Raw genomic sequence first — 27,261 nt, forward strand, 5'->3', positions numbered from 1 at the left:
CCCCACTCCCGCCCCCACCCCATCCCCTGGCTCAGGCACTTTGGCCATGCATTTCACTGCCCAATCTGCCCCAGACATCAGGCACAAAGTTCAGGAAATGGTGCTGGTCCTCAGACTCTGATGAATGATTTGTTCCAATTGTTTTATTCAGTTTTCAGTAATAGGGATATGGCCAAAAAGGCTGAATGCACCCAGAGAACTGTGCAAAAGGCCCAAATGATCGCAGTGGGTGTGTTCGTTCAGGGACCACCAATGAGGAGGTCGGTCTTTGGGGGCCAATCTGGCCCTGGCAGACCACTAGGCCCAGGGGTACCCAGACAGGACCACTGCACCCCGTGTGGACAACAGGGGCACTCGGGGGAGGGCTGCAACTGATGCACCCTTGGCAAAGAGCCAGGGATTGGTGGAGGGAATGCCCCAGACGCCAGAGAATATCGGGGGCCCCCTCAGTCACTGACACTTTTGCGATCAGAAGACTGAAGGGACCCAAGGCCAAAAGTGATTCTGCCTAGAGATACCATCTACATAACTAATGTCAAGCCTTGGGCCGGCAGTGATGTGGCAGGCCACGAGATAGAGTTTCCGACAGACACTGGTGCAACCTTTCAGTCTTAACCCAAAGGACTGGAAATCTTAGGAACCATAAGGAATATGTAATGGGGATGTCAGGGATGAAATCGGGGCACACTTTTCTGGAACCCCTTTTGTGCAACATCAATGGCCTGTTATTTTTACAACGCTTTGTCTGTGCCTGACTGTCCCATCCCTTTAAAGAGAAGAGACTGAGAGGCCGCTCTGTTTCTCAAGGGGCAAGGTAACCACCCTCATCACTAGATGGTTCTCACAAAGGAACAGTTGATAGTAGACCTTAGTTGACCATGGAATGTGGAATTTTGAGGTACTTAGCTTGGCCTAAGATACTCAGCTGGTGATTATTAAGTAAAAGGGTTGTACAGTATCTAAATAGAGAATACAAATTTCTTAAACCTAGGGAAGATCCTCAAAAATGTTTGTAAATATATTATCAAAAAGGGAGGCCACTGGTCTAACTAAACTATGTGCATGTGCAGTCGTATCCAATTCCCTGTGACCCCATGGACTGTAGCCCCCCAGGCTCCTCTGTCCATGGCATTTCCCAGCAAGAATATTGGAGTGGACTGCCATTTCCTCCTCCAGGGGACCTTCCCAACTCAGGGATCAAACCAGCGTCCTCTGTATTGGCAGGTGGATTCTTTACCACTAGTGTCACCTGGGAAGCCCCTAAAAGTTTTCCATATTGATCAAAAAACCTCTGCAGTTCCAGAGATTTCTAGGAATCCTTTAAAGGTGTGTGTGGGGGGGGTTGTGCTGTTACAACAGAAAATGATTCTATACATATTTGCATGCATGTATCCTGATATATTTGTGCAAGAATTTCTGCAGGGTATATGTCTAGAAATGTAAGCAGTAAAGTTGTGTGGTGTGTTCATCTTAACATAGACCACTGGCTCGTTGATTTCAGGAAAACGGTACCAATTTACACCCTCACCAGCAGCACCTAACAGTTTCTGCCGTTCATATCTGGCAGCACTTGTTTCGTTAGTGCAATGTCTGACTCTCCTGATATTTACATTAGAAGCTGGTTTTAGAGCCAAACTTTCACATTTACATGATTCCACCATGTTGGATAGTTGGGATTTTATGATCCTGATATGGGACCAAGAATACCTGATGTCTACAACATAACGGGTGCTCAGTAAATGAGAAAAGATCAAACAAATCTAAACTTCAGCTGTTTGGTAAAATCATAAGATTTTTTTTCATATTTTAAATGTTTATCAGTACATTCCTGATTCCACTCTTTCCTTCTGTCTCCAGATTATGCACCCAGTGTCAACTTACAATGGTGTATTTCTTCCCAAACTCAAAGGCTACACAGGAAATTGAATGCAGCAGTCTAAGGGTTGGCCCTAGAAGTGGGATATGTATTACAGTTACTGTACTGTAAGCTAGTAAATCTAAGTGAAATATCATAACATAAATTTTAGAGGGAAAAAACCCTCCACAATTTCTAACCTTGATTTGAGTACTTCTGTAGTTTTTATGTGCTCTGACATGTCATTTTAAAAAAATTATATAAATTCAACTTTAACATACTTATTTGATTGTTTTATACTTGGTGAAATTTTCACAAGCTAAATCTTGGTTCCCAAATACTAGTTCATGGGCCTCTGCCAACTTCTGGCCTAAAAAGTAACAACAAAAAGAAAAGAAGAGTGAACTTACCATACAACTAAATGGATTCCAATTAAAGGACCACATTTCATTCCACAATTATGTCATTTCTACCTTCTTACTATTAAAATGTTCTGTTTTACAAAATAAGCAATAGTATATGATGTTTATCTGCTTGACAACTTTACCTCAGATTTTCCATGTATGTGTGTTTGTGTATTACTTTTACTGATCTTTCAAATCTAAGTGTTTGGAAACATTTTCAGAGCTGTTTACTGCTTCCTTTAATAAGTATTTTGTAGAAAGCATGTTGGGAGTTACCATCAGGAGCACACAAGCCTCAGAAGGTAAGGCACAGTCATCAGGATTCATACCTAATTATTAATATTTAGTTCTGATTGGGTTTCCAGGGAGGCTTAGTATTGCTAATAGTAAGGGTTATTGTCGTTGTTCAGTCACTCAGTCCGGTCCCACTCTTTGGGACCCGTGGATAGTAGCCCGCCAGGCTGCTCTGCCCGTGGGGTTTCCCAGGCAAGAATACTGGAGTGGGCTGCCGTTTCCTTCTCCAGGGGATCTTTCCAGATCAGGGATCAAAGCCCTGTCCCGGGCATTGTAAGCCACCAGGGAAGCCCAACAGTAGGGGAAAGCGAGAGTGAAAGTCGCCCAGTCGAGTCTGACTCTTTGTGACCCCATGGATTGTACAGTCCATGGAATTCTCCAGGCCAGAATACTGGAGTGGGTAGCCTTTCCCTTCTCCAGGTGATCTTCCCAACCCAGGGATCGAACCCAGGTCTCCCGCATTGCGGGCAGATTCTTTACGAGCTGAGCCACCAGGGAAACCCAACAATAGGGGAGTGATGAGCAAAGACAAGGGTCTGTTCCCGCCGGTGTAAGGGTTAGCCTGTGCACCATACACTTAGGAGGAAACGACCAGTTTCCCGGAGAAGGAGGGAGACCCTGGGCCCGGATCCAGGTGGCAAGGTGGAAGGAGGAAAACCCGTGCTCCGACGCGGTCGGCTGGGAGCAGAGGCTCGGAGAAGAGCTGCGTGATAATGGGCGTGAAGTCAGGGCTGCGCAAGGGGAGCTGGCGCAAGGGCCGGCTGAGCGTGACACAGAAGGGTTGGCGAGAAGGCTCTTGGAAGTCACTGCAAGGAGACTCGGTGAGCCACCGACTTCAGGATGCGCAGAAATACCAGGATGCCAAGTAGACTAGAGACCCGGATCAGAGGCGGGGGTGGACACGCCCCGCGTGTTCCCGCGTCCAATCAGCGACGAGCCAACCACGGTCGCGGGACACGCCCCCTTCTCCGCGCCTCTTCCCGGCAGCCTCGCGGACCCGGCGCCCATCTGCGCCGGCGCAGTTTGCAGGCCCTGCCCCATCGCCCTCCGGCCGGCGCCTCCTGCCGCCAACATGGCAGCTCCCTGTATGTCCTGCGGCGCAGCAGCTTCCTACCGGCTCTTCCTTGCGGGTAGGGTTAGCTTCGCCCGGGAACAAGGCCTCTGGAAAGCCGCGGCTTCTGGGCTGCAGACGGGTACCAGATGCCAGGTAAGGCTTGGGAAAGGTGGCAGGGCTGGTCCCTGTAGCACGCCGTGTGGAGTCTTCAGTTGCTCTGAGGATCTTTAGTTGCTGGGTGCGAGATCTCTTTAGTTGCGGCATATGAGGTCTAGTTCCCTGGCCGGAGATCGAACCCGGGCCCCCAGCATTGGGAGACGGGGCCTGTGGGATCTTAGGTGCTCAACAGAGGTCTCGGGTAAACAGAGGGTGGAATTGCCTTGCAACGGCCAACCTTTTAGGTTGTTGCTGGTTTTCGCAGGGTGCAGTGAGGGGGAACTTATCTGAGACAGAGCGACCCCTCCCTTGACTTGTCGCCTGGGTGGATTATGGGTTCAGCCCTGCCCCCCGAGACCCCGATCAACAGGGTGTTGGTGGATGAGAACTGGACTCCTGCAGTGGCCCGAAGACTTAATGCAGGAGGTCATATAGTGGAGAGGAGAGAGAAACATTTCTAAAGTGTCTTGTGTCTGAGCAGTGTCCATTCTGTTAATTTTCTCGGTAGTCTGTCTCTGATTGATGGAGACCATAACTTGTAAGTTACATTTAATCCCGGGGCCAGTGGGAAGCCAGGATTCTAGATTCAGAACTGATTGGATGATAATGCCATTTACTGACATGGGATCTGAGTAAAAGGAACAAAATTTGAGAGGGGAAAAAACGAGCTTAGTTTTGGAAATAATTGTATTTATTACATAGTTATATTTGCGGTGTCCAAGTGGACCCAAAGAGAGGCAAGCCTATAGTTCAAGAAGAGAGCTGGTTTACAAGTCCTCTGTTGCCTTGTGTGTGGTAATTAATGGATTAGATCATTTGGGGGAGGGTGCAATCAGTGAGGAAAAAGGAGAAGGAACAGACCCTGAAGGACAAACAGTAGAGAAAGAAGGGCCCCCAGGAGATTGGGAAAGACTACCAAAGAAGCAGGAGAAAAACCAGGCAGTGTGGGGCCATAGAAAACAGGAGAATGTTGCAAGGAGGGAAAGTGATTAACAGTACCAGATATTGTAAAGAAGTCAAGTACTATGATCAAAACCTGTGTTGAAAAAAGAAATACTATCTTTTTTCATTTTTTCTTCTACATTTTATCTCACAGCAACCAATCCATCCATTCATTTACCCATCAAACATTTCTATTTATTGTTTTTTAACTGGAAAATAGGCTGGAAGTTTTTCTTTTCTCATGCATCTCTTTTGAGTATATCCTTTTGTATACACACAATTTTCTGTGAAAGGTGATGTAGGTTACAGAATGTCTTTATTGTTGACAGTGTTGGGGAAGCAGCCAAGAGTATTTTTTTCCCTCCCTGGAACTCCCAAACCTGCTAATGCATGTATCCTTCTGTGTCTTTCTTTATGTTTTTTAAATCACATACAGACATACATGAAATGCATGTTTTTTTTTTAAGAATAGAGTCTGTTCTACTTTTTGTTTCTTTACCTAACATGTATAGTACAAGTCTCTCCAATTATTGTTATTATTATTATTATTATTAAACACCTACTATGTGTCTTTGTTGTTAGTTGCTCAGTCATGTCCAACTCTTTGCAAACCACATGGACAGTAGCCCACCAGCTCTGTCCAAGGAATTCTCTAGGCAAGAATACTGGAGTGGGTTACCATTTCCTTTTCCAGGGGCTCTTCCCAACCCAAGGATAGAACCCTCGTCTCCTACATTGCAGGCAGATTCTTTACCACTGAGCCACAAGGGAAGCCTTCTTATAGAGGGTATTTTTACTTTTTGTTTATCAACACTATCTGTGTTCCAGATAGTGATATAAGCAGTAGCTATTACTGTGAGTCACAGTCAGAAACGATTGAGAGACTCTGATGCAACAAGGAAAAAGAAATAAGTTATGTTAAACTGTGACTCCTGAGTGCTCAGTTGGGAGCCTCTGCGGTGGGTTTTCTCCTGTGTACCAGAATTGTGGAATCCACATTTCACATCAGTGCTTCAGTACAAGTGCCGATATCCGGCTGTCCCAAATTTGAGTGGAGGAGGGAATATTACTCGTGAATGGCCAGATTTTTCTGGTTTTAAACCTGTGAATATCAAGGATCTACGCACAGTGTCCTGTGAGATTTGTAGAGGTAAATGTAGACGAGCACAGACACAGGGAGCCTGATACAAATGAGCTGAAAATGGATGGAATGACAGCCTCCTCTCGGGGAGGTAACGGGAGAGTCTGTCAGGAGTTACGTGAGAAAAGAGGGATCCTGTTCCCGGAAGATGCAGTAGGTGCCCAAGCCCTAGCGATGTGCACAGTCAGTGGATTCTGGCAACGACAAATAATTGGTTCTAGCAACTGCAGTTGGTATAATAACTGATGAGAGAATGGCGAGATGGGATTAGAAAGTGTTTTGCTATGCTAAGATAACTTGATTTTTTTTAATTTATTTATTTTAATTGAAGGCTAATTACTTTACAATATTGTGGTGGTTTTTGCCATACACTGACATGAATCAGCCACGGATGTACATGTATCTGCCCGTCCTGAACCTCCCTTCTGCCCCCCCATCCATCCCTCTCCCTCCCCATGCCATCCCTCTGGGTTATCTCAGTGCACTGGCTTTGAGTGCCCTATTTCATGCATTGAACTTGGACTGGTCATCTACTTCACATATGGTAATACACATGTTTCAATGCTGTTCTCTCAAATCATCCCACCTTTGCCTTCTCCCACAGAGTCCAAAAGTCTGTTCCTTACATCTGTGTCTTTTTTGCTGTCTTGCATATAGGGTCGTCATTACCATCTTTCTAAATTCCATATATATGGATTAATATACTGTATTGGTATTTTTCTTTCTGACTTACTTACTTGCCTCTGACTTACTTTCTGATTTACTTTCTTTCTGACTTACTTTGTAAAACAGGCTCCAGTTTCATCCACCTCATTAGAACTGACTCAAGTGCGTTCTTTTTAATAGCTGAGTAATATTCCATTGTGTATATGTACCACAACTTTCTTATCCATTCATCTGCTGATGGACATCTAGGTTGCTTCTGTGTCCTGGCTATTGTAAACAGTGCTGTGATGAACTTTGGGGTACATGTGTCTCTTTTACTGCACAAATGAAAGTAGTTTTGGCTTTGTTAAAAGTATTTGACAGTCACAGTGTAATACAAAGGTTGTCCATGAATTCTTAACGCCTATCAATATAATTTTATGTAGGAATGCTCATTTAGCTTTCTGTAATATTTGTGACATTCATAATAGGAAAAAGCAGTAGGCCAATCTCTATTTTGAAAACTGTTACTACAAACATCAGTATGTCCTCTTGATTTTCTACTGAGCACTTGCTAAGTTTTTACTGAGCCAGCAAGCCTTTGTTGATTGGACTGTCAGCCAGAGAAGAATGCTGGATGATATTCAGTGGCTTAGCCCTTGTGTATTTTGCTTTTATTGTGAAAAACATTGCTGCCTCTGTCTTAAGGATCTGTTCTTTTCATCTCTCATCTTGTGGGCTCCTGGAGGTTATAATGTTCTATATTTATCACAGCATCCACTGTTTACAGTAGTCTTAATACTACTTGCAAATACCTCAAAAGCCTTTGCAAAGCAGATTTAAAAATTGACCAGTGTTTGTAGCAGATGCTTTATACAGCTAGTACATTAGTTGTGTTTTCCCCCAGATAATTTTTGAATTTTTTAAAATTCCATTTTGTTAGCAATGGGAAAGGAAAGCCCTTTGGTAGCATTAGTTGTTCCCTTGGCAGTCTCATCCTCTGAGATGTTTTAGTGTGTCCCTCGTCACTTTAATTACGGAAAATACTAGGTCATTAAAATTTTCATTTTCCTCATGTGGTTTACAAAGTTCTTATTTAAAGAAAGCTTGATAATAGGCATACCCATAGTTGCCGCCTCTCTTTCCTTATAAAACAGGGTAAGTGAACTTTCTTGTACTCTGCTTTATTGTTGTAATTGGGGTGTTGAGTGGTTATTTATTGCTGTATAGCAAATTGACCTCAAATATAGCAGCTGAAAACAACAGATATTTACCTCATGGACTCTGAGAGTCAGGATTCCAGGCACAGTTGCACTGGGCCTTCTGCTCAAGGTCTCCTGCAAGGCAGCAGCCCATGGTCATCTTGGGTCAGGGGTGGAAATCCGCTGTCCACATGCTCAGTGTGGGTGTGGGCAGGACTCAGATCCTATTGTGCTGGCTGTTGGCCAGAGACCACCCTCAGTTCTTGGCCTGTGGACCTCTGGGGGGCAGCTCACCACGTCTTGCTTTCCTCGGTTTGATCAAGAGAGAGAAGAGGGGGAGGAGAGCCTTCCTGTAACCTGACCTCAGAAGTGTCTTTCTGTTGTCAGTGGTGTTCTGTTCCTGAGAAGCGCCCCAGGCCTGTGTCTTCTGCTCGCTGGTTTCTGTCTGCATGCACACAGGCTTATTTTAAGGGGAGTGGTGTTTCTCTCTTTGGGCTTCCCAGGCGGCGCTAGTGGTAAATAATCCTCCTGTCAGTGCAGGAGACACAGGTTCCTTTTTGGGTTGGAAGATCCCCTGGAGGAGGGCACGGCAACCCACTCCAGTTTTCTTGCCTGGAGAATCTCAACGGACAGAGGAGCCTGGCAGGTTACAGTCCACGGGGTGCAAAGAGTCAGACAAGACTGAGGATGCTCTGTACTGTTGTACCCTTCATTCACTTTACGTCAAGCCCCATCGCAGCTGACATTGACCAGTCAGTATCAAATGTGGATATTTCTAGCAGATAATGGAGGTAGCATATCATCCAGTTATTTTTATTATTATTTTTAATGTGTTGAAATGCTAGTAGGTTAAACTTCTTTGTGAGCATAGGCTTTTGTTAATTATTTATTAATTTGGTCACAGGCTTTTAAAAGCAAGCTTTATCTCGTCTCCAGACTCCTGTCAATTGAGTACCGTCCTAAAAAGACAATTGTTTGAAATGTCTCCTTTTATTCAGAAACAGTGGCCTATAAGATCATTGTTTAATTTGAAATCTTATCTTTCCATTTGTATTTTCTGCTAGATACTAAGGCTCAAACATTCCCCGGGTGTAACAACAAAGAAAAATGTTGCAGCCTTAAGACGTGAAAGTTACACAGTGGACTTTATTAAAAAGCAGATTGAAGAGTTCAACATTGGGAAGAGACACTTGGCCAACATGATGGGGGAGGACCCAGAAACCTTTACCCAGGAGGATATTGATGTAAGTGCGGTGCTTGTTTTGGGAATCACGGGAACAAGGGCAGATCTTTGCTTTTCTAACATTGTTCAGTGAAACATGATTTTGTAACAGTAAAGCCTTTAAACAAAGTGTTAGATGTCAGTTAAAACTCACAAGAATCAGAGATTTTTTTATTATACTTTAAGGGATACAGGTTATTTATTTATTTATTGCATTAATTGACTTGGATGTTAAACCAGAGGCTTTCCTGGTGGCTCAGTGGGTAAAGAACCCTTCTGCCAACGCAGGAGCCGAAGGAGATGTGGGTTTGATCCGCGGGTCGGGAAGATCCCCTGGAGTGGGAAGTGGCAACCCGCTCCAGTATTCTTGCCTGGAAAACCCCTGGACAGAGGAGCCTGGTGGGCTGCAGCGCCTGGGGTCACAAGGAGTGGGACGCGACTGGGCACACTAGTTAAAATACTGGGCTCACTGTGTGATCTTACATACGAAACTGGGTTCCGTTGTGTTCACATTTAGCCGTTTGTTAGGATTTTATGTGTTTTAAAGATACTATTAATACTTAACCAATTGCTAAAATAATGATCACTGAAATCATTTATGAAATTCATTTAGGCAAAAATAATTGAAGATGTAAAACAATTTTTTCACATATTAAAGTAGCTAACTTTTTTTGTTAAGAAGTTTAAAAAAGATACACATTGGTGTCTTTCATCTAGAGTATCCTTCTTATATTATTTAGAGACACCTAAAAGATTCTGTCATTCAGTCAGGTAGAAGCAGTATTATTAATTCTGCCCCTTAAAATATTGAGTTGTTTTCCAGAGAAGATGTGCTTAAAATCTTGCTGTAAATGTGAGAGTTCACATCTTTCCTGTACTTTTAAAACTGTGTGTGTGTGTGTGTTCAGTGAAAGTAAGTTGATAATATTTTGTATCATTGTGCTAATTGAACATAATAAAAATCCTCTTTAGAGTTAGCCATAAAGTAGTGAAATCATGAATTAATATGAAAAAACATACAGTAGCTTCTTTTAAAATATGTAGAACCTTTTAAAAAAAATATATAGAAGCTGGATTTCTTGTGAGGAATATAGATGTAGAACTTTGTTACTAATCTTTTTTAGAAGATAAATTTGTTGTAGTTGAAGTGATGTTGTAGAAAGATACGGAAGCTGGCATTAGGAGAGTCCTTGCAGTGTTGTGAGCTTACACGTTTAGCAAGGCGCAGCATCGTCACTTGGTTTCCCCGTGTCTGAAATAACAACTCCTATTCTCGACTTCAGAATATAACTGAGGAGCATGAGACTGATGTGTTGTGTTGTTGCCCTCATTGCCATTAGCGGTAATAAATAAAATCTACCGTGACTTGAGTCAGTCCCCAGTGCTCCAGTGGCCTTGGGCACGTGACTCTCCATGAGCCGACGTGTTGGGGAGAAGCCTCTGCAGTCCCGTCGGGAACGTGGGTTCGTCCTGGAGCCGCTTCATCCCGACCGCACTCTGTGCTGGGGGCTGGGGGTGCTCTCGCCTCGCCCGTGTCTGGGAGCCCGCGTGGAAATGTGAGCCCTTCTCTGTGACGCGAGTGACCCAATGCCACTGCCTTCCACTTTACTGCCGGTGACCAGCTTTACCGGCTCTCACACTTCCTGTCAGTTGACTCCTGTGGCATCGTATTAAACTGTTTGTCATTAGAGTAGACGCTAAAGCAGAAGAGGACAATGACAACCAACCCTTACTGAAGCATTGAAATTGCATGGGAATGTACCGTTTTATGATTCCTGTTTGCATTTATGTTTCTGAAACTATTCTTTCTGTAAGAGGTTTGGCTGTGTGTATCACCTGAAAGAGACAGTACAGCTGATGGGTCTTCTTTAACATTTCCATACTGACAAAATGCTTGCTTATTTCTAAGGACAAAAATAAATAATTTGATATCCAAAGTTCAGTTCAGTTCAGTCACTCAGTCATGTCCAACTCTTTGCACCCCCATGAACCACAGCATGCCAGGCCTCCCTGTCCATCACCAATTCCCGGAGTTTACCCAAACTCATGTCCATTGAGTCGGTGAGGCCATCCAACCATCTCATCCTCTGTTGTCCCCTTCTCTTGCCCTCAATCTTTCCCAGCATCAGGGTCTTTTCAAATGAGTCAGCTCTTCATATTAGGTGGCCAAAGTATTGGAGTTTCAGCTTCAACATCAGTCCTTCCAGTGAACACCCAGGACTGAGATCCTTTAGGATGGACTGGTTGGATCTCCTTGCAGTCCAAGGGACTCTCAAGAGTCTTCTCCAACACGACTGTTCAAAAGCATCAATTCTTCGGCGCTCAGCTTTCTTTATAGTCCAACTCTCACATCCATACATGACCACTGGAAAAACCATAGCCTTGACTAGACGGACCTTTGTTGACAAAGTAATGTCTCTGCTTTTTAATATGCTATCTAGGTTGGTCATAACTTTCCTTCCAAAGAGTAAGTGTCTTTTAATTTCATGGCTGCAGTCACCACCTGCAGTGATTTTGGAGCCCCAAAAAATAAAGTCTGACACTGTTTCCACTGTTACCCCATCTATTTCCCATGAAGTGATGGGACCGGATGCCATGATCTTAGTTTTCTGAATGTTGAGCTTTAAGCCAACTTTTTCACACTCCTCTTTCACTTTCATCAAGAGGCTTTTTAGTTCCTCTTCACTCTCTGCCCTAAGGTGGTGTCATCTGCATATCTGAGGTTATTGATATTTCTCCTGGCAATCTTGATTCCAGCTTGTGCTTCCTCCAGCCCAGTGTTTCTCATGATGTACTCTGCATATAAGTTAAATAAGCAGGGTGACAATATATGGCCTTGACGTACTCCTTTTCCTAGTTGGAACCAGTCTGTTGTTCCATGTCCAGTTCTAACTGTTGCTTCCTGACCTGCATACAGGTTTCTCAAGAGGCAGGCCAGGTGGTCTGGTATTCCCATCTCTTTCAGAATTTTCCACAGCTTATTGTGATCCACATAGTCAAAGGCTTTGGCATAGTCAGTAAAGTTAGGGAAATATTTTTTAAGAATATTTATTTCTTTGACCATGTCAGGCCTTAGTTGCAGCGTGTAGGGTCTTCCGTTGTGGTGCAGACTCTGCACTTGCCCCGCGTGTGGGTTCGTTGCTCCATGGCACGCGACCTCTTAGTTCCCCAGCCAGGGAAGGAAGCTGTGCCTCTTGGGTTGGCAGGTGGATTCCTAACCACTGGACCACCAGGGAAGTCCCGAGGGAGAGCAGCTTATTTTTAGTTGTTATTTGTAACGAAGAATACCACCACTTACTGAAACCTCCTGTGTGTGTTCACAATGCATCCCCATGTTTCATCTTCATAAAAACCTCACAGGGCAGGTGTTTATTGTTGCAGCCACCAAGACTATACAAGGCGTTCACCCAAAGTCTGCTGTTCCACGCTTTCAAAGATGTGGTTTGGATAACACTTTGTACAATCAGATGCTGTCTCCCTGCCTTACTTGGTAGAACTCCGTGAGCGCAGCGAACCTCTCAGAGCCGCAGGACTCTCCTTTCTGGGATGGCTGTCAGACGGTGGGGTCCCCGAGGACGTGGTGTCCCTGTGCTGAATGGCCTGGCACTGCCCTTCTTCCGTGCCAGCGTGTCCACCTCTGCTTCTGCTGCTCGGCGCTCCTTCACCTCCTGCCTTTGGCTCAGCTCGGGTGGGTGGGTGTGTGAATTAGAGCCAAGAGCCACTGGCCTCGGTGTGAGGACCCACATGCCCTTCCTTCTAGGTAAAGTCACAGATATATGTCAGCTCATTTATAGACCTTTTTCATTGACTTCTAGGTTTACAATTTTATTCCAGAAGGTTGAGCTGGACTAGAAGTCTGGCCTCTGGCCTCCGTGAAAGAAGCATATATAACATAAAAGTATGAAAATTACACCTAGCTAATCTTGCATGTTGGCACACCCTTAATTTAATAAACCTTTTTAAAAAAGAGTGCTGAGGTGGATTAGTGAAATAAAAAAGAAATATGATCGGTAGAATTTATGAATAAAAATAATTCTTGTTGCTGTTGATATTTAAAATTACATTATTTAGAAATTTTATTATTAAAGCTCCAGCATTGCATATCTGCTGGAAATGTTTTTGCAAAATATTTAATGCTAAATTTATATGAAAAATACCCTTTTAGTTGGTAAAATAGCAAATTCCCTGGAAAGAAATTAGGTGTAGACATTCTCCATTTCAAAATAGTTTGAATTTTGTCTAATTTCTTCAGTTATATTGAAAAGAAAGGAGCTGCACACCATTCTTTATTCCCAAATCACTGGTGCTGCCGGTGACAGGAAAAGCAGGTCCCTCTGATGAGCAGCGTGCTGTGCTGGGCTTAGTCGCTCAGTCGTGTCCGACTCTTTGCAACTCCATGGACTGTAGCCCGCCAGCTCCTCTGTCCATGGGATTCTCCAGGCAAGTATACTGAAGTGGGTTGTCATTTCTTCCTCCAGGGGATCTTCCTGACCCAGGGCTCAAACCCAGGTCTCCTGCATCGGCAGGCGGGTCCTTTACCACTGAGCTGCCAGGGAAACCCGTGACGAGCAGTGGTGGGCTCTGTATGTGGCACCTTGCTGAAAGTACTTTAATGCATGCTAAATATTTTGAAGGTAGATCTTAATGGCGTGGACCCCAGCTCCTGTGCCATAAATCTTTCCCAGGTGACTGCCAGATGTTGATCAGACGAGTGTTCTCGTCTGACAACACTGTGTGCTGGGTTGGGGCGGTGCAGGGTGGGGGGTGGGAGTGTCTGTCAGATGAAGACTGAGCTGAGTGGGGTTGTAATTCAATGTAAAGCAGTTACAGTTTGGCCAAGAGAAGAGTCTCTGTGTACAGAAACTGAGAAATAGCCCTGTTGTGTATAACAGGAGTGGGGTAGAAATATTTTCTCAGATCTTGACCCAGGGCTGCAGACTGGTCAGGTGAGTGGTGGTCAGGGCCTTGGAATTCATAGACAGTCACACATTGCTCTGCTGGAATAGACAGACCTCTGTGCTGTTGCTGACTTTTAACCCTTTTTGATGGTTCACGTGGATCATCAAAATTCCTTTTCTCAAAGTCATGCTGCAAATACACAAAAAGGTGAGGACCACCGGTACTTGCATCTTTCTTTTTGATTCAGCCTATCAATTTTAAGTTTGGAGATATTTCAGTTATCCTAAATATTACGGATACAGAATTGCACTTGCATTTACTAATGAGTGTATTTGGGAATTAAAAGTTAAGTTCTGCGTTAGTCGAGAAATTCAGGAAAAAAGCCAGCAAATTGATATATAATACTGCTGAAGTCTACCAATTACTTTTTAATTGGTATTATAGACCTCCTTCCGAAACCTGAGTGTTTTATTCTCCTAAGTGGGAATCTGCTGTGTGAAGTTTCTCTAATTGATTTGCTGTGCCCATTCCATTTGATGTATCATTTTTCACAATATTTCATAATTTGTGCTCACTTCTAATGAACAGAGTCGTTAGGACAGGCATGTCTAAGTACAACTGACAGCCAACATTAGGTGCCAGATGCAGTTTATAAAGCTGTGTAGCGCTGCAGAGAACAGTTTAAATAAATTAGCACCTGTACATTAGTCTCACTTGCTGGTAATTTATAAGCGAATCAGTAGAGATGACATGTAGGTAAGTCACTGATCACGTTAACAGCTGCAGACCCACTGCCCAGCTGGGATCCCTAATTAATAGGGATTGCAGTCCTGACCCAGGGCTTCTGTGTCCCGGATGGCATCTGCAGTCCTTTTGTACTTTGACATAAAGCCTGAGAATACATAGTTACATGTTTAGCCTTCATGGGGGGGGGAAACTGCAGTCACCAGTATTCTCATGAAAATATGAAGATGTAAGCAGCATGTTTACAAATGAGAAATACCTTACTCTACTCTGTGACACTTACTTGGGTTAATTTTTTTTTAAACATTCTTTTGTTTTGGATTTAGATAAGCCATGCTGTAGTCTTATAAATTTCTAAAGGATTCTGTTGTCTTTGTTCAGTCGCTAAGTCGTGTCTGACTCTCTGCGACACTGTGGACTGTTGCCTGGCAGTCTTCTCTGCCTATGGGATTCTCCAGGCAAGAATATTGGAGTGGGTTGCCATGCCCTCCTTCAGGGGATCTTCCAGACCCAGAGATCGAACCCAGGGCTCCTGCATTGCAGGCAGATTCTTTACCAGGGGAGGCCCTGACGGAACTCATCCATGCTGTCTTCTGGTACTGCTTTGACTTCGTTTTCCAACTTTGGCTCTCTGACTCATCTGGAGTTTACTCAGATGTGTGGTGTGAGGTTTGGGTCCAGTTTTATCTTTTCCAATTGGCAACCACCTGTCTCAACATCATTTATGAAATAAAAACTCTACCTTCTGCAGAAAAGGAGAGAGAGGAGCCCCTGGTTTTTTCAAAAAGAAGAAAGTTCACTAAAGTAGCACTCTGGTGTTTGACTGGAGTTTTGTTTTTGTTTTTTAGTGTTGGTTTTATTGCCAGAAGGCAGAATGAGTAAAACTTGACCCAGAGACACACCTGGGCTCCTTAATGTAATTGAATTTGTGCCGCCCCCCCCGCCCCGCCCGCCCCCAGAATTTATAGGCCCTAATTCTAGGGACAGGATCTGGTCTAGCACATTTTCTTTAAAAAAAAAAAAATAATGTATTTGACAGCATCGAGCCTTGATTGTGGTATGGTGGGATGTAGTTCCCTGACCAGAGATTGAACCCAGGCCCCTGCATTGGGAGCATGGAGTTTAGTCCCTGGACCACCAGGGAAGTCCCCAGCATGTTTTCCATTCAGAAGAAACTGGTTCTGAAAGTACAGCGCTGGGCCGCAGGGGCTGCCAGGCCATCCGGAGCTCAGGGAGGGTGTAGGGTCCAGAGGCTTTGCATCTGATGTCGTGCAGCAGAGATGAAGACCCGTGCTCTTTGTGTCTGCTTTTCCTTTCGATTGTGAGGAGGGTGCTGGACAAGACTGCAGGGGCTTACGTGGTCCCTCTCGGGTTGGGGGCACTGCCCTCAGGAGGTGAAGGCGTTTGGAAATGTGTGGGGGCGAGATTTGTCAAGAGCACTGGGTATATTTCTGCCGGAGGTTTTGGGAGAAGGACCAGGGATGACAGAATGACCCCACTGTATGGGGGAAGTTAGTCTATAGGGCAGCCTCACGTTCACAATGCCAGGAGCATCCCCACTGAGAAGCAGGCACTGGAGGGAACATGCTTGGGAAAACAGTTGAAAAGCCTCTCCCAAGTTTGAGGAAAAGTTCAGAGAGCTTCTGAAAACATCCAGGTGTCACGGTGGCGGAGGATGTGGGGCCTGCCCTTTGGGGAATGTATGCGTGGTGGTTTTATTAGTTCACTTAAAAGAATACACAGTGAAATAATGCACATGAGACCCTTGGTTCACCATCTGGTACGTAGTAAGTGCTCAGTTACTTTTAGTCATAAACGTGAACTTGTTTTTACAACTGGTGCTAAATTTGTGTGTCTTTTCAGAGGGCGATCACTTACCTTTTTCCCAGTGGTTTGTTTGAGAAGCGAGCCCGGCCCATAATGAAGGTAGTTCTCTTTATTAATACTTTTTACAAATTTCACTTAGCTTTATATGTTACAGTAATTACCTAATGCATTTTTAATTTATTTTACAGCATCCCGAAGAGATTTTTCCAAAACAAAGAGGTGAGTTTGTTCAAGAATAAACTAGCTCTTTCTTTCCACAGTGCTCTTGTGTATCCTCAGTCTCTCAGGTGTGTGGAGATCTGTGTCATGGTTGTTGTGAAAGAAGTCGAAACTATTTTATAACTAATAATGAATGACTGGAGTTTATAGATTCTTTCCTTTTCACTAAATAATATTAAAATTAGATCAGGTTAGAGTTTACGCCTATACTGATGTAAGTTTATTTGCATTCTAATATACCTTTTTGAAGAAAAATTGGGTATAGATCTGCTGGAGACAAATTCAGCTTTTTTAAATATGAGAATTTTTAAATGTTCTTCATTTTGTAAGCATATTTTCACTAAATACAGATTTGTGGTCTTTTTTATGTGATCTGTTGTTTCTGATGAGCGGTTAGCCATCACTGTTCTCTTGCCCCCTGTCTTCTCTAGTTTCTTTTAAGATTTTCTCTTTATCTTTTAAATATGTCAACTGAAATCTTGGAGAAAGCATGTGGCAAGCTTTAAGGTCGCCAGGAAATAGCATATGTACTATTTTCTAATTCAGATTAGAAGCTTCTTGGATAAGCTTGGGGCAGGGAGGTGGGCTGTCAGTTACTTTAGAAAGTACTAAAGCCAGAAGTCATTTCTTGAAAGCGTCTGAAATAGAGATTTGTGCTCAGCAGACTCTTGCTGTGACCCTGGAGAGGTTCCCTTGAGGATGTGTCTGTCCCTCCGTGTTTCTTTCATGCCCCTTTGCTGCTGCTGTGCCATCAAAGGTTCCAGTTTTGGTTTCCTTACCGTGGAGCAAAGAACTTAAACTTCCTTAGGAAATCTGAGTGAGCAGTATTTTTATATTTCTGCAGATGTTCCCCCAACCACACTGAAGTTGAACAGACCTTTTTTTTTTCTTTTTTAGTAACTTGCCTTTGAATCTTTTTAAAGCATTAAACTTAGTCTTCAGGGAAGCAGCTACTATCTTTTTCTGTTTTCACCCATGTTTCATCTGTTTATAGAATACTTAATTCATGTAATTATAGGAGTAAGTACAATTGTAATAAACACAACTGACTCTTAGTAAGCGTGTACCTCAGCAGTGAAAATGTGTGGAGACACTGGAGGGTCCCCTGCTGGCCACAGATGCTCAGTTTATGGGTGGCATTAGAGTGTTTCAGAGCCAATAAATTGATTGGTAAGAGAGTAGATATTTCTATTAAAAATTAATTTGTTCCAAATTGATGTTTTTGCTGAATGTTCACCTCTGTTCAAAGCTAGGCATTCTGTCGTTCTCTGCTTCACTCTTTTCAGGATAACTTTTATTCTGAATCCTGTTAGAGGTATTCTGAATCTTCTAATAAATATTTTCTGTCTTACATTTTCTGAACTCTTACATGTGGTTGATAATAAACTGTGACATCAATTTAATTAATAGCTTCTGGGAAGATAATAAATGAAGGCTATATTAAGAGTGTAAATCAAATTTAAAGACACAACTCAGCTTTCTAGAAGTAAAACTGAAGGCATAGCACGCAGTAGCTTACACTTGGAGCTTTTCTGTAGATGATTGCAGTGATAGTGATGGTCCCCGCTCTTTTAGTGGTTTTCCCGTCTTTCAGCCTCTCAGGCTCCTCACCTGTGTCTCTTCCTCTCTGTTCTGTGTCTCTCTGAGTTGCATCTCTTCTCGTGTATCTGCCCCTCTGAGCCTGGTCCTTTGAGGTCACACCAGCTTCTCAGTAGTGGGAAGTGTTTGCTGCTGTCAGCTGGAATGTCCATGTGTCCCTGCAGAATGCCCATGTGTTATCCTGGAAACATGTGCGTGTAGGTAGGATTTTCTTACATTTCAGTTAAGTATATTTATCTGTGTTTTGGGAGCTCAGATGGTAAAGAACCCACCTGCAATGCAGGAAACCCAGGTTCAATCCCTGGGTTGGGAAAATCCCCTGGAGAAGGGCATGGCTACCCACTCCAGCATTCCCGGCCTGGAGTATTCCATGGAGAGAGGAGCCTGGGCTGCAGTCCACGGGGTCGCAGAGAGTCAGGCACAACTGGGCAAGTAACACTCACTTTCGCTTCAAACACTATACCTTTTAGAATCAGCTAAATACTTTTTGCCATCTGTCTACTAACCTACTTACCAATTTTGCTGTACTTTGTAAATACAGGACAAATTGATTTTTATGTTAAAAAATGTCATTGAATTTTAGATTTTAATAGATTATGGCACTTTCAATGTGCTCCAACTTCCCTTATCAAAAGATGGAAGCTTCTAGATTGAGTTAACCTAAACTCCTGCTCTGCTGTTTAAAGCAAGTGATTAAAAAATTATTGGGAAAAACAAAGATAGGTACCCGGTTGATGACAGAAGCAAAGAGGAACATCTAATACCAGACAGAATGGAATTCAGGGAGCTTAGGGAATGGCTCAGTGAGACAGGAATGTTAATTTATATTGATAAAACCTAATATCCATTAAGTGGCTTTGACGACCATGAACCTTTTTGCACCAGGCATTTAGCATGGAAACATTTAAAGCAAAAAGCTGTTAACTAAGGCTCTAAAGAATTCAAGTAACACAGCATGATTTTATAGCTACAGATTGAAGTACAAAGAATACATTTTCTATGCAGATGCCAGTGGAATATTAATAGAATTATGATGTAGTAGGTTGTAGAGAAAACCCAACAAATTATAAAAATAGAAATTATGTGGATTAGAACTGTAAAACTTTGGGGTTAAAGTGAAATCAAAATTGAGATTACAGACTGTTTAAGAATATATGACAATTCATATTAAACCCTATGGGATGTGGACAGTGTTTAACACAGAGGCAAATGTATTTATTAAGCATTGAGAAAGACTGGATATAAAATGAACAGTAGTCAGTTCAAGAAGGCAGAAAAAGAATGAAATGGATGATTGAATTAAAGAAATTTAAAAGAAAGGGTAGGACAAATAAAACCAACAAACCCTTTGAAAAACCAGTGAAATTGATCAAGTGCTTGCAAGTCTGGTGAATGGAAGAAGAACATGTAAGAGGACAACATAATGTACATAATAACATTCAGAGGGTATTTAAAAGTATAAAATTGTCATGGGTAACTTGATTCTAATTGATTTGAAAGGTGTCCTGAATAATGCAGTAACTGGTATTTATTGAAACTTAGAGCAGACCAGGTACAGTTCTCAGGGTTTTGCATGCATTAAGTCATAATTTTCACAACAGCTTTAGTAAGTAGATAACTATTGTTTTTCTTGTTTTCCGATGTGGGATATTAAGTGCTATCCACAACTCCTTTTCCTGAGGTTTCCCTGGTCATCTGTTAGTTGAATGCAGTTCATTCATTTTCTAGTAGATTTTCCAAAAGGGCTCACAGACACAAATTCTTACGTTTTTGAAATTGGTTTTTATAGCTTTGATACGTGAAGGACAGCTTAGCTGAAGGGGAAAGTCTCTGGTTCACACTTCTTTCCTGAGCTACTTAAAGATGCTGCCCTGGTGCTGCCTTGCTGTGCCTGTGGTTTTTGAGAAGTTTCGTGTTGGCCGTCTTCCGCCGGTGGTCTGAAGGGTTTTTGTCTGTTAGGTAGCTTTATGAAAATATGGCATCCAGTTGATTATTATTGAGGGTTAGATTACAGTGGTGACAGTTCTTTCAGTAGGTAGATTCAAGTCCTTATATCCAGAAATAGTTCTCTTAACAGTTAAAATTTTAGTTCTATTCCACTTTTAATTCTTTTCCTTTGGACTCCAATTATATAAGTGTTATTCCTTCCTTGATTGCCTTCCAAATCAGTCACACCAACTCTGACTTTTAACTTCTTTATCTCATTTTCATTTCTTTGGTTGTTTCCTTTTTTTTTTTTAATGTATTATGTTTTAGTCTCTTCTCTTTTACGTTACTTATAAGCTAGTCTACATTCCTGATACCTTTAACTTTTCCTGTTTCTCCCCTGAATTTAGTCAAGTTGTCTCAATTTCTTTGAGTTTTTTGTCCATTATGTTTTCAGTTTTGAACTGTTGATTCAAAGTGTTCTTCAAAAACCCCGTGTTTGCTTGAGGATATTTAATTCAGTTTGGAAGGTCGTGTTTCAGTTTCCTTCTCTTTTACCAGAAATTTCCTTCAGTTTACCTGGTTTTGGTGAGGATGAATTTTCATCAGCAGAGCGTTTGGGTTATTCTCACTTTCTGGGTTTTTAAAAAATTTTTTAATTAATTTTATTTATTCATTTATGGCTGTGTTGGGTCTTTGCTGCTGCGTGGACTTTTCTCTAGTTGTAGCAAGTGGGGGCTACTCTCTACTTATGGTATGCAGGCTTCTCATTGCAGGGGCTTCTCCACTGGAGGAGCTCAAGGCTCCTGCAAGGTGGGGGTGGGGCACAGACATTCAGTCTGCAGCAGGTGTGTGATGTGAATGCAGCTGATGCCATTTGTATTTTTTTTTTTTTCCATTTGTATTTTTTTATATGTGTTTTAAGTATTGTTCATTTATTCTCAATCCTTGTGATTATTTTGTGGTTTTCTTTTTTTTTTTTACAAATGAGCAGCCTGATTCACAAAAGAGTTAATAACCCATGGTGTCAAGTTTTATTTTATTCATAGTATGATTTCTCCCAGTTAAGGGAAACAGTCCCCATACTACTCATTAATGCATGTAAGTATATCACATTCATGGTAAATAATATGAACTGTTAGCTAAGTAATGATACCAGAGATTTATTTCACTCAGCTTCAGAATTTACCTAGTATGTTTCGTAATGGACAAAAAGTAAGCCTTCAAGAGGTAAGACAGTATGTTAAGGTCACAGCTATTAAGTAAGGAAACTAAAAAACAAACCAAGGAAGTTTCACTTTGCAGCCTAAGTTCTTTCAGTTACACACTTTCTAATAGACAAATAGTTGCATAGATCAAGAGATGCCACTCGCACTTATAAACACACACAAGCATCTCTGTCTCAGAAGGTGGACATATGTAAATGCAGTGAAGGAGTCCAGGGCCATAATCTCTAAGCTTGCTTCTGGTGAGGGGATTCTAATATCTGAAAGATTATGCAGATAAGAAGAGTGGGCCAAAGCCATGCTCTGAGGGAAATCTATAGCACTGAATGCATGTATTAGAAAAGAAGGAAAATCTAAATTCAGTTATCTAAACATCCATCTGAGGAAAGTAGAAAAAGAAGAGCAAGTTAAATCAGAGTAAGCAGAAGAAAAGAGACATTAAAAGTTAGAACAGAAGTCAGTGAAATTGAAAAAAAGGAAATTAGGGGAGAAAATGAACAAAACCAAAAGTTGGTTCTTTGAGACGACAGTAAAGCCGATAATCTTCTCGCTAGGCATAACTGAAAAAAAGGAGAGAGGACACGGCACTGTCATCAGAAAAGGAGGGGGCAGCGATTCTGGTCCTGCGACATTAAAAGGATAATCGAGGGATGCTGTGAACAGCTCTGTGCCCACCCACCTGATAACCCGGATGAAATGGGCCAGTTCACTGAAAGGCTATCTGCTGGAATTTGAGTGCGAGGAAGTAGACAGTGGATAGGCCCGCACCTATTAGAGAAGCTGAACCAGTACTGAGCAACCTAGAAGACTTGGATTTGCCCCTAGCTTTTTAGATACAACACTGAAGGCATGGTTCATGACGGAAAGAATTGATGAATTGGATATCACTACAGTTAAAATTTTCTGCTCTATGAGCGACATGGTAAGGGAATGAAAGACGAGCCATAGGATAGTAGAAAAATATTTAGAAAAGACACATCTGATAAAGGACTGTTACCTAAAATATATGAAGAACTCTTAAAACTCAACGATAAGAAAACACCCACCTGATTTAAAAATGAGCCAGAGACCTTAGCCCACTTCCCTGGAGAACATACTCAGATGGTGGAAAATAAGCAGATGAAAAGATGCTTCAGGAAAATACAAACTAAAGCAACAATGAGATACCAGTACACACCCGTTCTCCACCATTTATTATAAAATGGCCTTCATTTTAAGTGTATTCACTTAAATTGGCCTGTGTATAATCCAGTTATCCCAGAAGAGGAAGATACCCTACATGCTGTACAGGTGATATTTCACAAGAAAAGAGCATATTATTTAAAAAAACTGATGGAGTAATGACTCTCTTTGTTGGACAGAATAAGGCGTACTTGGATCTCCGCCTCACAGATGTATTAATAAATTGCATATTGATTAAATTTCTGATCAGAAAAACATACAAAAATTCCAGAAGATAGTATATAGGAAAATAGTTTTTAGACAACCCAGAGTCTTAGAGCAGGTTTTCTCAGTGAGGGTAGTATTGCCCCCAAGGGAGTGTAAATTGGTTCATAGGAGGCAAAAGAATCTTAGCTTTTTCTGTGTTTGTGGCCCTAGAAAGGGCCATGGTGTGTGTCAGCAGATAAACAGTGTATCTACAGTGTTCAGCTTTCCTGGGGAGAGAGGTGATGAGGGAGAAAGTGTCTAATAAGGGTTCCTTAGTAGGGATGATAATGAAAAAGCAGTTGAGAAGCACCGCCATAAAGGGAAAGGGACGGAGTCCACTGCTACACTTTGCATATCTTGACTGTGAAGGACACCCCAGACAAGGTCAGAAGGCAGACAGATTGGGAGGAAAGTGTTTACAACTCGTGCAATAGAGAGTGTAATCTCCGTGTTTGGAGTTCTTGCCAGTGGTTAACAGTAACATTGCCATACAAATACAAGGACGTGGAGTTAGTGTTGGCTTCACCTACTGCTGCAACGCCATTTCTCAGCTTGTTTGGTGTTTATTAGATGTGAGTGATTATCTGTATTTCAGAAAGAACCACACATAGCATCCTGTGGGGCCCCTTCTATTTTAGACTTCTTAAACTCTTGGAGGTGTGTCACCACAGAGTTGAAACAAACAGTGGCACAGACAAATCCATTTCATTCTCTTCTGTGTTATATTTTCCTAACTGTTATCACATTTGACTTTATCAGTGTTCCTTTTTAAGAATATGGGAGTGCATTATATTAACAACCAAACATAAATCGTTTTGTTCTAGCAAGATAATACTGGCATTTTGTGTGTTAATTTAAAACAAATTATGGAAACCCTCATGGTGAAATGTTTAGAAATGTTTTATCGAATATAAACATTGTTTTGTATCAATGGGTATGAAATATTAAATATCCTAAATATAGGTTAAACCTGCCAAACTCAATTCTAATTATTAATGCTTTTTTTGTTATTTTAAAAGTTAATCAGAATTAAAAGCATGTCTTACTGCAGAATTACAAAACCGCATTTAAATGTAGGCTATTTGGTCTCTGTATTTTTATTTTTGCTTATTTGTTTTCATTTGGTTTTTATTAGCTATCCAGTGGGGAGACGATGGCCGCCCATTTCATTTTCTCTTTTACACTGGCAAACAGTCATACTACTCATTAATGCATGTAAGTATATCACATTTATGGTAAATAATATGAACTGTTAGCTAAGTAACTAATGATACTAGAGATTTATTTCACTCAGCTTCAGAATTTACCTAGTATGTTTCATAATGGACAAAAAGTAAGACTTCAAGAGGTAAGACAGTATGTTAAAAGGCTTTATATCTTTTTTTTTTTTTTAAGGCTTTATATCTTATTAATTTATTTTTGCTAAAGGTAAGCACTAGAGAATTTATATCAGAATGGCTTGTCCTTAAAACGCTTTTACTTCCAAAGGTCGTGTTGAGAGAGAGGTGCTCAGGGCAGTATCCAGGCATGGGTGCATATCACAGGGCCAGAATCAGGAAAGACACCATCAGGGCGATGGGGCGCTCACTCACCTTGGGGAGAGGCAAAGTCCTTCCCTCTCGTTGTTGTTCAGTCACTAAGTCATCTCATCCTCTGTCCCCTTCTGCTCCTTGTGCCTTCCATCTTTCTCAGTATCAGGATCTTTTCCAGTGAGTCAGCTCTTCGCATCAAGTGGCCGAAGTACTGGAGCTTCCACATCAGTCCTTCCAATGAGTACTCGGGACCGATTTCCTTTAGGATGGACTGGTTTGATCTCCTTGCAGTCCAAGGGACTCTCAAGAGTCTTCTCCAGCACCATAGTTCAAAAGCATCAGTTCTTTGGCACTCAGCCTTCTTTATGGTCCAACTCTCACATTCATACATGACTACTGGAAAAACCATAGCTTTGACTTTACAGACCTTTGTTGGCAAAGGGATGTCTCTGCTTTTTCATACGCTGTCTAGGTTTGTCAAAGCTTTCCTTCTGAGGAGCAAGCGTCTTTTAATTTCATGGCTGTAGTCACTGTCCGCAGTGATTCTGGAGCCCAAGAAAATAAAGTCTGTCACTGTTTCCACTGTTTCCCCATCTATTTGCCATGAAATGATTAGTTATTCAAATACGATTTGCTTTTCATAGGTCAGCACAGTGTATGAGGCTAGAATCAGGGTCTAGAGGACCCACAAAGAAGTGGTTTTACTACATTCTGACCCCCCCCACCGCATTTGCCTGTCCTGGGAACAGGTTGTATTTTCTTTCGGAGCTCAAGTGTTTGATGATGTACACACTGGGGCATCTCCTACAGTTACTGTGACAAAAGGCTGGATGCTAATACCCAGTTTTAAACAACAGAACCCTGCTTCACCTTTAGAGCACGGTGTCAAGTTTTATTTTATTCATAGTGTGATTTCTCCCAGTTAAGGGAAACAGTCCCCAGGCCTCCGTGTCCCCAGCGCATTCTTGGGTGGCTTGGCCCACACGCACGTGGGCCCTCTGCTTTGTCAAGCTGGCTGGGGTTTGCGCTCTGCAAAGCCAGAGGACAGAATCCCCACTTGTCAGGAGCATTTATTTCTTGAGGGGGGTGGAAAAAAAGAAAACCTTCCTTTCACTTTCTGTTGACCTTGGGCAAATGAGCTTCTTGCCCCAGCAGAAATGAAATGAATGATGGACGCGGAGGGCGTCTTTGCTGAGTAATGGAGCCGGCCGCGCTCTCCGCCCAGGCTCTCCGCACCGCCCGCGGCCGCCCGGGGACCCCTGCCGCTCATTTAAATAGGTATGTCAAATCTGCCTCCCGACGCCGCTGGTTTGATCTGTGGTAATATTTGTGAAGGTTCCATATGGACTCAAGCCCCCCGCAGAGCTCAGAAATAATGTACAACGCTTCATGGTGCAGACGCAAATTCCCCCTGAAAAGGGGCGCAGCGCGCGCAGTAGCTGTCGGAGAGGTGATGGAGCTGGCGCGCTCGGCTGTCAGCTTGTTACACGGATGGCTTGCACGCAGCGAAGCTGTGGAAAATCTGTGCCTTTTAACTTTTCTACTTAATCACGGTTGTAGCATTGCCTTTAGACTGTATGCTACATTAATTCTCTTCCTGCCTTCTGCCTTTCATCCCAAGTTTCACGGGAAAAAGTAAAGCGTGCGGGTCGTGGAGAGGAGCCTTATCAAACAGCTGTCACCCGACAAGCCATTTGCATTTGTCTGGGCTGAAACCGAGCAACCTCAGGGCACGGTATTCGGTTGCATTCCATCATAATGAAGAAATTACACATCGGAGAAGAGGCCTAACTTTAGTTTATGTGTTTTTAAAAGGGATCGCTCAGGAATCTGATCGGTTTCTCAGTCGATCAGATACTACCCCATTCGCAACTCAAATGTCAGATTACACTCGGTTTATCTACGGTCTTCCTTCTTGCATCATATAGTTTCGTTACATACAGGAGAGCTCTTTGGGCTTCTACATTTTAGCTTAATCTAGTAATTTAGGTCTGTCTGTCTGTTGCGTGTTTTGACCCCCAAACACTGTGGGTTTGGTATTCGTTTTTGTTGTTCATCAGAACAGTTTACACCTGTGAATTACAGATGATTTGGTTAAATTTGAACGTATTAATTCAGATAATTAATAAAATTTTGTATTTTAAAAAAAATGCACCTTATGAAATTTTAAACTAATTATGTATATGGAACAAAGGATAGGAGTTTCCCTAAGTGCATAGCAGGCGCTTACACCTCATGCAGGGCAGATGTTGTTAACCACAGTTGTGGTCCTTGCTGGGCCGTTGTGGGTCAGCGTTACACGAGAAGCTGCTTGTAACCCTGAACTGTGTTACGTGGCTAACACTCCCTGTTCCAAGTGACGCAGGCATCACATGTGATATAAGACAGGACACCTCGAAGCTGCTCCCTGCGTTGCTCTGCCCTCTCTTTGTGGGAGAGCGGTGCCCTTCCCTCTGGGAGGGGAGTCCCCCTGCTACCATCCACCACAGCCAGGGCATCGAACTCCTAAGACTGTGACAGGTGGGCGGGAAGTGAATCACTGTTGTCACCGTCTCTTTCTGTCGATGTCATTTCTTCCCATGTGACAGGGTGAACGACTCTGAGCCAAACTGATTCTCCCACGTCCTGCGCAGTCTGTGACGGTGTGAGCCGTGGGCGTCCTCTGCCAGGCTTTTTGGCAGAAGAGCACCGATCTCAAGCCCGTGTGCGGTTCTGCCAGGGGGCCTTTGTGGCATCTGTGACCTTCTGTCATGATGTCAGTGCTGCTTCCCAGTGTCTGATCACTGTCTGCATGTTAAAGTTACACAGTACATTACAGCAGCAGGTGAAAGATAGGCCTGGTGCAGCTTCCCGTTGAGAATAAGACGTAAAGCTTTAGTGAGCACTGTTTCCCCTTGGCCTGAAGTTAGCCCATCCGGTTCTTCTGTGGAGAAGTGGGGGGAGTTT

At 42.7% G+C, this 27,261-nt stretch overlaps 1 protein-coding gene across 1 annotated transcript in view; it reads left to right on the forward strand.

Annotated features, from left to right (window-relative positions):
- The first annotated feature begins 3,566 nt into the window (after nucleotides 1-3,566).
- The window catches only part of MRPS9 (mitochondrial ribosomal protein S9), a 37,795-nt gene continuing 14,100 nt past the window's right edge, over nucleotides 3,567-27,261 (forward strand). The window contains exons 1-5 of the mRNA XM_043468056.1: nucleotides 3,567-3,760; nucleotides 8,758-8,937; nucleotides 16,422-16,484; nucleotides 16,574-16,604; nucleotides 23,919-23,998. Coding sequence (XP_043323991.1) covers nucleotides 3,626-3,760; nucleotides 8,758-8,937; nucleotides 16,422-16,484; nucleotides 16,574-16,604; nucleotides 23,919-23,998 — 489 coding nt within the window. The 5' untranslated portion in view covers nucleotides 3,567-3,625. The remainder of the gene's footprint in view (nucleotides 3,761-8,757; nucleotides 8,938-16,421; nucleotides 16,485-16,573; nucleotides 16,605-23,918; nucleotides 23,999-27,261) is intronic.

The sequence above is a fragment of the Cervus canadensis genome, chromosome 5, assembly GCF_019320065.1.
Source record: "Cervus canadensis isolate Bull #8, Minnesota chromosome 5, ASM1932006v1, whole genome shotgun sequence".
Classification (NCBI taxonomy): Eukaryota; Metazoa; Chordata; class Mammalia; order Artiodactyla; family Cervidae; genus Cervus; species Cervus canadensis.